This window comes from Engystomops pustulosus, chromosome 1, assembly GCF_040894005.1.
Source record: "Engystomops pustulosus chromosome 1, aEngPut4.maternal, whole genome shotgun sequence".
NCBI classification, from domain to species: Eukaryota; Metazoa; Chordata; class Amphibia; order Anura; family Leptodactylidae; genus Engystomops; species Engystomops pustulosus.
In genome coordinates, this window is record NC_092411.1 from 117,119,076 (window position 1) to 117,131,312 (window position 12,237).

At 40.7% G+C, this 12,237-nt stretch overlaps 1 protein-coding gene across 6 annotated transcripts in view; it reads left to right on the forward strand.

The window, feature by feature from the left end:
• TRPM3 (transient receptor potential cation channel subfamily M member 3) overlaps positions 1–12,237 on the forward strand; it is a 415,524-nt gene that overhangs the window by 46,200 nt on the left and 357,087 nt on the right. For 3 of the 6 annotated variants that reach the window (XM_072150967.1, XM_072150965.1, XM_072150987.1), the window contains exon 1: positions 3,807–4,330. The exons of 1 other annotated variant lie outside the window; for it this stretch is intronic. In XM_072150967.1, coding sequence (XP_072007068.1) covers positions 4,142–4,330 — 189 coding nt within the window. In that variant the 5' untranslated portion in view covers positions 3,807–4,141. Of the gene's footprint in view, positions 1–3,805; positions 4,331–12,237 lie in introns of those variants that run through there. 2 more of the 6 variants (XM_072150963.1, XM_072150982.1) reach the window with 1 other exon arrangement.

A 12,237-nucleotide genomic window follows, 5' to 3' on the forward strand; every position in this document is an offset into this window, starting at 1 on the left:
ATCAGCAGGTGGTGTCTCACCCCGCCCAGGACCACGGCCTCTGACCCCTGCAGTAGTTGGACGCCCACGTCCCCGCCCTCGTCCTCTACCCCTAGCCCTCGGGTTAAACATTTTTAAAATGAGAGTTATAACTTTTTTTTTTTTTTTACTTCTTTTTGTTTTTTTTGGTGTTTTTTTGTGTTTTTTTTTTTTTTTTGTGTTTTTTGTTTTTTTTTGAGTTTTTAAAACCAAACAATCCTATCCTATTGCTATGGCTATTTTCTAGCCAAGTATCAAAGGAAGCACACTACTATGCCAGATGAGATGACACTGAGTTATTGCCTAATAGAAATCCAACCCCTACTGAATTTTGCCACTTCGGCCTTTGCTATGGATATGTGCGCCACTAAGCGCAGAACACAGCGGTCGCAAGTCTCACTACAAATTGCTCAGAATTGGCAAGTACATGCACTGCAGAAACTACAGCCACCAGCAGATCAACCAGAAATCAAATATATAGAACGCTACTGTAGGCTTCAAGAAGCTGTTTGTATTCTCCTATGGCTATTTTCTAGCCAAGTATCAAAGGAAGCACACTACTATGCCAGATGAGATGACACTGAGTTATTGCCTAATAGAAATCCAACCCCTACTGAATTTTGCCACTTCGGCCTTTGCTATGGATATGTGCGCCACTAAGCGCAGAACACAGCGGTCGCAAGTCTCACTACAAATTGCTCAGAATTGGCAAGTACATGCACTGCAGAAACTACAGCCACCAGCAGATCAACCAGAAATCAAATATATAGAACGCTACTGTAGGCTTCAAGAAGCTGTTTGTATTCTCCTATGGCTATTTTCTAGCCAAGTATCAAAGGAAGCACACTACTATGCCAGATGAGATGACACTGAGTTATTGCCTAATAGAAATCCAACCCCTACTGAATTTTGCCACTTCGGCCTTTGCTATGGATATGTGCGCCACTAAGCGCAGAACACAGCGGTCGCAAGTCTCACTACAAATTGCTCAGAATTGGCAAGTACATGCACTGCAGAAACTACAGCCACCAGCAGATCAACCAGAAATCAAATATATAGAACGCTACTGTAGGCTTCAAGAAGCTGTTTGTATTCTCCTATGGCTATTTTCTAGCCAAGTATCAAAGGAAGCACACTACTATGCCAGATGAGATGACACTGAGTTATTGCCTAATAGAAATCCAACCCCTACTGAATTTTCCCACTTCGGTCTTTGCTATGGATATGTGTGCCACTAAGAGCTAAACACAACGGTAGCAAGTCCCCCTGCTAATTCCTCACAAAATGGTAAAAGATGCAAATTAAAATAAAAAAAGTAGAACGTTATTGTAGCCCTAAGAAGGGCTGTTGGGTTCTTTGAGAATCACTCCTGCCTAACAGTAAGCTAATAGAACACCCTAACGCTTTCCCTGACCAGCAGCAGCTCTCTCCCTAGCGGCATCCAGAGACAGAATGATCCGAGCAGCGCGGCCAGCGGCTAGTCTATCCCAGGGTCACCTGATCTGGCCAGCCAACCACTGCTATCGACGTGTAAGGGTACCACGTCATGCTGGGTGGAGTGCAGAGTCTCCTGGCTTGTGATTGGCTCTGTTTCTGGCCGCCAAAAAGCAAAACGGCGGGAGCTGCCATTTTCTCGAGCGGGCGAAGTATTCGTCCGAGTAACGAGCAGTTTCGAGTACCCTAATGCTCGACCGAGCATCAAGCTCGGACGAGCATGTTCGCTCATCTCTATTTAACACATTTTGAGACTATTTTACACCAATTTGCTTGGACATGTAACCTCATTAAGAGGAATCAGTCACTATACCAATGCAATACAGACAGCATGTTGTAGAGCAGAAAGAGAAGTTCCTCCTTCTCTATATCAAGGTGCCTGAAAAGTACACTGCACTCTCATAGTGACCTATAAATTTGTTTTCTCCCCAACACATACAGTATTATTGCTAGTATTCTCAAAATAGTAAACACTAGGTATGAGTAGACCAACTTAAAGGGGTATTCTCGTCTGGGCAGTCACATTCAGTTTCACTAATCTGCCATATATAAACATTTCTTCAATTAGATGTTATTAAAAAAAATGTTCCTGTGTGAAGATAATTTCTCATAAATATAGCCTTATGGTCCCTTAGAAAAAAGACTTTGTCCTTAGTTACTGCCACCTCTGCTGGAGGGATTGCACAAGGAAACAAAAAGTTTCCGACTATTAAATGTCCGAGGAGTTACTGCACATCCCACAGCCGTCCTGTAGTAATGAACACTGAATCTAGGTGGTCAGGCAGGGCTCAATAGCACTGATGCCAAAATGTGAAGTGGTCGTATCCGAGAAACCTATCTCGTTTCTAATGGACAACATGACTACATTTATGTGAACATTTTTTTTAATAACATCCAATTAAAGAAATGTTTAGATATGGCATATGAATTTAATTAAATGTAAATGCCCAGATGGGAATACCCCTTTAAGTTCCGATCAATTTAAATGTTGCCAGTAACTTTAAATAGTTAATATCCACAATCAGTGCCAGTATCGGCAGAGTAGTGAAGCCTGACACAAACCCGGACCTGGACTTCTAAGGTTTCGGTCCAGAGGACCAGAAACTGCAAAGTTCAGAACATACACAAAGTTTGCCATTCGGGTCTTCTCATCTCTAGTAAAAACATAAGAGAGCTTACGTTCACATCCCCAATCCCATGCCAGGGCACTTCGAATACTGACCAAGTGCCTGCTGATATCTATCTATCTTTACAAGGCTTGAAAAAGTTGTTCTTCACTGAAAAATTGCATCACTTGAGGTAAACTTCACCTTGGCTTATATGTGAACCTGTGGAGTGCTGCCTGCTTCTCTACAATTATACTAAAGATGTTTTGTGCCAGAACCTGTTGACTTTGCTCTCAACCTACTGTAACTGGGTAAAAGACAAGACAATTGGGGAATTTATCATAAATGATAATGAATTTATCATGTATGATAAAGGTCCCCCCTTGTGACGGTGCATACAACAAGAGGCACAAGCCTGGGCAAAACTATGCCAGGTCTGATATAGTACAGTTTTGCGTCTTCACAGGTTCTTAGAAAGCACGGAGACATGTGCAGGTATGCCCCATGCAAGCACACTCCCCAAGCAGCTGTGCCCCTCCATGCTCCTTTCACGCTCACATGTTGTGGAGGTGGCATAGCAATAAAAATAATCTTGATTATTTCAGTGTTTCTACAACAGAGACCGGCATAGAGGCACTGATAAATGCCCCCCCCCCCCCCCCCCCCCGATAGTGCTACCTTGGATTTTTTTTATTGCCCATCTATCTTTCTCATATAATAATTCCATTAATTTTTAGCTCATTTTGATATTATATATATATATATATATATATATATATATACTTGTGTATTTTGTGTATTTGTACTACCTATTTCATACTCATCTATATATGCATCTAGCTACTTTCTTTCAATCTACCCCTTATCTACTGTATATATCCATATCCATGTGTTTTGTATATCTAAATCCCTCCCATCTTTCTTGCCATATCCTTTCCCTTGAGCATTTCCATCTGAGATCGCCTGCTCCCTTACATTCATTTTAAGTAATTCTTCATCCCTCACCTCAGGATTGCTCTAGTACACAGATACAGGACCCATGAGAAGTTATGAACAGTGAAAAGAAATAAATGGTATTTCCCCAGCCAGTAAAGTATCAGTCAGGGGGAGCTGTGGGGGCTTCTATGATTCTCTTTCTGCCTCACTAGCTGAGTTGTAGCTTATGCTAGTACTGCCTGTGGTTCTTTCATTCTCCTGCCTTGGCATCAGACAATCTGCTTTGTGTGTGACACATGCCTTCTCCTGTTGTCCCTTCTTGCTAGTGCATGTGTTGCATGTTACTATGTGCATGTCTCCAGCTGTCAGTGTACAGTTGGTGTAAGATACCTGCCTGGTGATGGTGCCTGGTTAGGGATAGACGTCTCTATGGCACTTGCAGGCGACACCCCTTAGCTCCCAGCTCCCTGGAGGGTGGCTACACCTTGGGAGGAGTGTGCAGCAAGTTTGTACCGAGTAGCAGGTACTGAGCAGCTGAGCCCAGCGCAGAAAGCACAGGAAAACTCTGCATTTACACAGTACAGACAATGGTGAACAAGTGGAGGAACCCTGGTGACTTGGAGAAAGGCTGCTCCATAAAAGAAGAGAGGGGAGAAGCAGGCAGGAAGAGGAGTGCCAGCCGTGCCAGCCGTGGAAGGTTCAGTGAGTCCTGGAAGAGAATAAGTTCAAGGCAAGGATCTACCAGGCGATCAGGTCTGCTGTCCCTGCAGCCCCCGGTAAGTCATGCATCCCCTCATTGTGTATTCACAGCCTGACATGCATGACCTGCCCTGTCTGCTGTCCAGGGTGCTGCTCCTGACAGGGGAGGGCATGGGGCGCTGTGTGTGTGCCAGCTTACTCCCTGTGTCAAATGCCTTTAACTGGGTCAGGGAAATCTGTATATAATCTGTCAGCAACAAAGAGAGGAAGAAGAAAACGACATGACAGCACCTTGGGGGTTAACCAAGGGCCATGTGATTTCTAATGGCTTTAATGGGCTGCATTAATTCTTAATGGGTTTGATGTAGAAAAGATTCTGTGCAGTGTTACTCCAGAGTCTTCTTCTGAGAAGTGTTCTTTATGCAACATGTGTTTGGTGTTAACTCTATATTCTCCTGCACATGCTCTCTGCAGCTGTAATATATGCTGCAGTACACACTGAGGACCATGCACATTAAAGATCGTTTTGTTTTCCTATTCCAAAGAGTTCACATGGGAATGTCAATTAACATGGTTATATGCTTAGTTATATCATCCAATTCCCTCTACTGCCTTATCTGGAATACAGTCACCAGGCTATGGACATACTCCACTACATAGCCATAATACACTGTATATAGCCTGTCCATAAACACTGTTGTTTCTTCCAGGCTGTGCGGATGAAAGTTAGTATACAACTTGAATTACATTAAGTTTCTTGTAAATTGAGGTTATTCCAAAGTACTTTGTTATGAAGCATTGGTGTGCTAATGTATGATATTATTAAAAGGATCCGATACATATAATGCACAAAGATTTTAACTGATTATGTGAGCAAGGATATACGTCTTTTGTGAAGCCACATTTTTACATGAGATTTTCACTTAACGTGACATGGTCTGTAAGCTGTACAAGGAATCTGTAACCTGTGGATCTTCAGGAGTTGGGAAAATACAACACACAAATAGTTGGAACTGGTTCACTCGGGTCCTATATACTAATGGCTTTCCTAGCCATGATTCGAAAATGGAAAATGAAAGAATAAAACATATTGGTAAATATTATGACTCCTGACTGATTCGCTATACAAGTGTTGTAAAGCAACAAGTGTTTGCAGTGATGTCAATGCCAGTAAACATCCAGGTATATATCCAGAATGTTACGAGAAGCCCAGGTCACCACTGTATGGCTTGCATTAGTTTTGTGTATGGTGTGCTTACTGGATGAGTTTAAAGAAATAATAATGGGGCAACTTACTAGCAACAATGCAAACTGCACTAAATGTAGTTATAGTGTAGAGGGTGCCAGATTCAGGATTTCTGGCGCAGGTCCTTCTCGAATCAGGTGTCCCCCTTTTTTTTGGTGCACCTATAACATGGGGCGTGCAAACCACAATTTTGACTGACTTTGCATTTTAAATCTGACACATGGTACGACTGAGCGCCGGAACGCCCCCTAATTTGTGTCGCATGATGCCAAGTAATGGTCGCGTTTGAGACACTTCGTTAATATCTGTGCAAGCAGTTTGCACTAAAATGACAGGGGTCATGGTAACACTTGCTATACTACTACTGTGAATGGCCTAGGTATGTCCAGTCAGAAGTATTTATATGCTTTACATACATGAAACACTGTGATACCCATTTGTAGCTCCTGAATGAATGCAATTATATTTCAACTGTTATTCAAGTTTCAAAATGTACTTTATTTTGTTCTGCTCCAAAAATGCCTCTGAATCCTTGGTAAAAAGCTGTGATAAACCCTGGGTTGCTGTAGTGATTAACTCTATTTACAAGCTTTGGTTTCTGCGAGGGCAATCGTGGCAATAATCAATGTCACATGCCAGCGTAACTGCTGCTACAGTCTCCAGTTCAACTCAGTGGGAGTCTTATTCTAAGAGTTTGCCTATTTTAGTGTGGAAACTGCATCAAACCTTGTAAAAAAATATGCTGTGTAAAAATCCTGAGGCCTCAGATGTCAGAATTTTTGTAACAGAGTTAATATATGGAAACCTGTGTTGGTTCTTATTAGAGGTTTTATTCTGAATATTTTTGCTACACAGCAATACTGTAAGGATGTTCTATATTTCTAAAGCTTTTACACTTTGGTAGAAGTTTTTCCATACAAATTAAGAGGATTCATCAACTAATTTATCATCATCCGTTCATTTCACAAGAATTGTTTGCAACAAATTGCAAAGAAACAATACTTATTGAAAATCAATGAAGATGCTAAATTACATTTTCAAGACCTTGAATTAAGTTACTGCACTGTAGATCGGTGGTGCTTGACCATTTCTGTGGTGAGATTTAATACAGCCATTGTTTTCAAGTTCTGTGATCATGGTTGTAAAATCTCACTATTGAACACCTAATGATGACCCATAATGATTTTTTTATGTAACATTGGGGCAGATTTATCAATCTGTATAGGCAGAATTCTGTCTTTGTAAATTACACCACAATCATCAAGAGTTTTTATACACTTTTGCGAGAGGTGTATGTCAACGATTAAATAAGGGTGCCCTAAGTAGCAAGCATAATTGTTTCAGACAGGAATGGCGATGTCATGAGACAGGATGATAATGACATTAGGGAGGATGGCAATGGGAGTGGAGAGATATTCTGTCAATCACAGCAGGTTAACTATTATTGAACCAGAGCAGAGTCTGCATGAGACAGATAGGTATGGTGCAAATCAATCAAGGTTGCCAGGAGAATGAATACACCTGTTTACAGACACCTGTGTAAAAAAATAACATCAGAAAATGCAACCAATATAGTGGAAAGACCGGCTAGCAACACATTCTAATTTTCAGTAAAATTTAGAGATGAGCGAGTGTACTTGTCCGAGCTTGAAGCTCGTTTGAGTATTAGAGTACTCGAAGCGGCTCGTTGCTCGGACAAGTATCTCGCCGGCTCGAGCATTTACTTAACGAAACACAGTGAAGAACAGTGAAGAATACAATTAAAACAGTGAACACAGGATCATTTAAGTGAAGAACACATTGAAAGAACACAGTGAAGAACACATTGCATATGTTCCGAGGATCTGCTAACTTATCTGAAGACACGAGCGCCGTTTCTATACAACTGCAATGTGTTCTTCACATATATTGTTCTTCACATACTATTGTGAAGAACACCGTTCGGCACACGTGTCGTTGGATAAGTTAGCAGATGTACAGAACATCTGCAATGTGTTCTTCACTGTGTTCTTTCAATGTGTTCTTTCAGTGAAAACACGTGCAAACATCTGCAATGTGTTCTTCTTTAGTGTTCTTCCAATGTGTTCTTTCAGTGAAAAATGCTCGAGTCTCCCATTGACTTCAATGGGGTTCGTTATTTGATACGAGCATTTGAGCATCGGGAAAAGTTCGACCCGAGTAACGAGCACTCGAGCATTTTAGTGCTCGCTCATCTCATTTAATTTTTCCTGAGAAATGTATCAAAATAATTTTAGCCAAAATGGTATGGAAAAGAAATAGGATTAGATAGTTCACCATATAGGACCAAATCTTCCTGCAGTCCCAGGCAACTTAAGCAACACTTCATTGGCTGTTTGGAAAAGTGAGAAGGTGTTGACAAAACTGCATTATCTTTGGAGGTCCTCCTGCTGGACCCTCCATTCTTTCTCTACAGAGAGACCTTGGAGAGAAGCTACGAGAGTCTGAATTCACCCTTCTTCTTTCAACTGTATTGCTGGCCTCTGGGGGTCTATACAATTGAAAGATGTGGAAGATCAGGTAGCGATAAGTTACTGCTTAAAATGCCACGTTGGCACTTTATGGTAAATAAGTGGATTTTGGTTGTAGTTTGGCACTCTGTCTCTAAAAGGTTCGCCATCACTGGTATAAAAGATATTGTACAGATTTTAACAGTAGGAATTCAGGCCCTATTGTAATGTAGCAGGCAAGACTGACATGTATATTTACAGTTAGTTTGTCATCTATGGGCATTTATGTATGCAAATAGGTCTATGGAGTAGACACATATATTCAGATTAGAGCTTGTCCAAAGAGATTGCTATATGAGTGAACATGCATGCATAGAGATAGTATGTAGTCCATGCATGTATGTATTTAGTAACAAGCAACAGGTAAGGAAAGAACTCAAAAGCAAAAGCAAGAAAGCCTAGTTATTCGTAAATGTCTGTTCACTAAATGTTTGGCGTTGTCAAAAATATGTAACTTTATGCAAGGCACCATATATAAAATTAGTTCCTCACCTGGGGCTCAATAAAGTATTATCTTATCTTATATAGTTCATGTTCTATGTTCATTATACTAATCAGTAAAAGTTAGAATTGCAGAAAATACAGTACATATTGACATTGGGTAAAGATACAATCTTAAAATGAAGCTGAAACAAATTTAGATAACATGGAGCGCAAGCAGGTGCTCATTTGACCAGTGTTTGACATCTAAATGTACACAGTGGCAAGCAATTGGGGAGCAATAAGAGGCAAAGTAAAATATTTAAACTGACATAAATGAAAAATTAATGAGACACAGCAGCTTTGTCCTTTTGGAGGAAGAAGCAAAATGAGAGTTGAATGAATGGCTAAATGATAACACAAAGGTCAAGTTACTTTAAGAGGATGAAATATAATCATATAAGATGTATAGTTGTATCTTAAACATATATAATACACACATATTTGGCATACCCAAAATGAAGATTTGTTATCCTCACTTAGCTATTATTAAAGGGGTTGTCCGAGTTTAAAAAAAAATATATATATATGTGGCCGGGAGCGGGCTGCCTAAAACAATAAAGCTGTACTTACCTTCCAGTGCCCTCCGGTATCCAGCGCTGCTGTTGCTCCAGTCCGGGCGCCATGTAAACAAACATGGCCGCCGGAGCAGCGCTGCATTCAGCTTCCGGCTGGCCGTGGCCGGGTACGCCTATCCGTCCCTATACACAGCATTGTGTATGGGGGCCGGAAGGTTGTCATGTAAGGCCAGAAGCTGAATGCAGCTGGATACCGGAGGGCACCGGAAGGTAAGTACAGCTTTATTGTTTTAGGCACCCCGCTCCCGGCCACATATATTTTTTTTTCAAAACTCGGACAACCCCTTTAACAAAAAAGATTTCGATATCTCATGTCTTCATTGGTAAAGTAACTGACTGGCAGTGCAATGCCAACAAGATAGGAGAAAGCTGCTACCAGACTCTATCCTGACATCTGCCATCAGAGTAGATTTGGGAATCCTCTATGTACATTCAATGATAAGCCAGTCTGACCAAAGTTGGTTGGTTCGTTTGTCCAATCTTATGTGTACATTCAGCTTATATTAGTCTTACTGCTTTGTATAATAACACAATCACCAACATAATGTGAAGCTTAATCAAACAATATAAAATATACAAAATACAATTTCTGCAGTTTACTCTACAACACAGTGATGCCTACTGCCAGTGTCTGACTTGTTGCTCAACTCAGATCCGACAGTGCCTGTCATACAATTGCTTCCTTTTCCCTACCAGTTTCTTTGTCCCTATAGCCACAGCTACTGTATGATCTATAGCTTTTCTCGCTATATCTGACAGCCACAGGGTGATTGTTTAAATCTTCTGATCTATATCACTCTGAGAACTATCTATATAAAACGATTTTCTTTCCAACTACCTATCCCTAGTTTCTATCCATGGTCTTATTCTGACAGGCAAGCTGAAGCTACTATTAGGCAGAGGTTAAATGAGCAACAGACTCAGACTAGTTTTTTCTCTCGTTTGAACGTAACATTAAATGTATCTGTTCCCTGTGTTTTATCTTTATTACTGTGAGTCATTACTTACAACACAGCTGAAACCCCTCTAAATCGACTCAGAGATGCCTGCAAAATGGAAATTAGATTTAACCCTGTATGGTGAAAAATATTTTTTAAATTAACCGTGACCATATGTAGGTAGGGGCTTTGCCTGGCTTGTAAATGATCAGGGGGAAAAGCCCCAATACATATGTAACAAATTTTCAGCAGTGCCACTCCTGTACATGACCCCCTCATATGTGCTGGTGCCAAAAGCAATTGTACTTATTATTTAAAGAGAACCTGTCATCAAGAACAGGCACAATAACCCTTACTCACCCCCCCACTGTGCCTTTGTTGAAAAGTGCAGTACAGGCGTTCCAGTTTAAATCTACCTCCACCCCTAGTAAAATCATTCCCCAAACCTTTTCAGCATTTGTCTATGTTGCCATTTGACTCCTCCAATGGCAGGGTGCTGACATAGTGACAAGACCTGCAGTTTCCCACACAGTGCTCCTGCTAAATTCACCATGCTGTGAGAGGGACAGCATTCTGGTAAGGACAGGAAGGGGAAAGAGTAATGTCCCCACAGTTCTCAGTCAGAAACCCCCAAGGTGCATAGGCAGGCCAAAATGTGCATGCGTCCCAACATAACAGGCTTATCAGGGGAAATATATGACAGACACATGATCTATGAAACAATAACAACATAACCACAAATCCCATAAGTGATCTATATGCTAAAAGGGTTCTCTTACCCAAACACCACTGCTACTCAAATAGTCATGATGTCAATATGTATTTAGTACAAATGCCAAGAAATAAACCAGAGTATCTTAACATCTGAGAAATGCCTCACCACTGTTCCTATATTTGTAGATATAAATAAACATGGTTTATTAAGTAAGACTAAGTAATGTCCTCTACAAACCCCATTAAGTAAGTTCACCCCCCCCCCCCGCCCTCAGTAAACAATGTCTCCTGCTGATGTACCCTCAGGCAAGTAATGTTCCCAACAGACCCAGTAAGTAATGCCCTTCACAGACCCCAGTAAGTGATGTCCTCCACAGCCCTCAGTAAGTGATGTCCCCCACAGCTCCCATCAAGTAATGTCCTCCACAACCCCCTAATTAGTGTCTCCCACACTAATGTCCCCTCAATGTGCTTCCCTCTCACAATGTATAATCAACTCTAAAATATAACATTAAATTTCTCTTCCTTCCAGATTTTTCTCTCCGTCTTGGTCGGTGGGACGAGATGGGGTGACGTCACTGCCTCCTGCTCATTGCTACTATACTGAGTAGCTGGTAGCAGGAAATGTTTTGTGATGACCTCAACACATCCCGTGCTCTTCTTGGGAGAGAATAGGGGACTTGTGCCCTTGTGTGATCTTTTGCCCTAGTTAAAACCCTGTATGCAGGCAACAGGTAATTTAATATATACTTCAGGAAGTCACTAGAATAGGTACAGGATCCACTACAAATAAATTAAAATAAAACATGTATATACTATGTATTTAATTCTTTAGGGTCTAATATATGTGTGTATTATATAAGTGTACTGTATATTCAGTCCACAAATGTGTTGTAAAAAATACCCAGTGGATTACAAAAATATCCAATGTTTTCACAAAAGTTATTCATTCATATGTTATTGCATCTGGTGTTAACATTGTAACCTTGAGATAAACATATTCTTTCATTGAGGTGTCATTGATCTATGGATCCGGCATCTAAGAACTATGAAAAGGCCTGATACATGTAGACTTTACTTATATTCTCCAGAGAGAAAGTGGTGACACTGGCTTAGATGATACAGAGAAATGTTCTAGAAGGTCCATGATGCCCTTTACATTTTTCTACTTGCAGTTAGATACTTTATAAGAGTAATGAGTTCATCTGAGCTGTGTAAGGATTTTTTGGATATCTCTATCTCTTCCTTAATGTATTCCTTTATAACTATGGTGCTTTATAAGTAATATTAAACTGTTCCATAATGAATACTTCTGGGGCTACCAGGTGGGTTACACATATGATATGAAAACTAATGGGGAAACTTATGGGGGCTGTGATTCCCTTTAACATCCTTGTATAAACATAAAATGCAAAATCAAGACAGGGGACTTGCAGTATATTGATAGAACTGACCTGTCCACTAGAAGAATAGTGAAAGTCTAAATACAGGGTGGGCCAT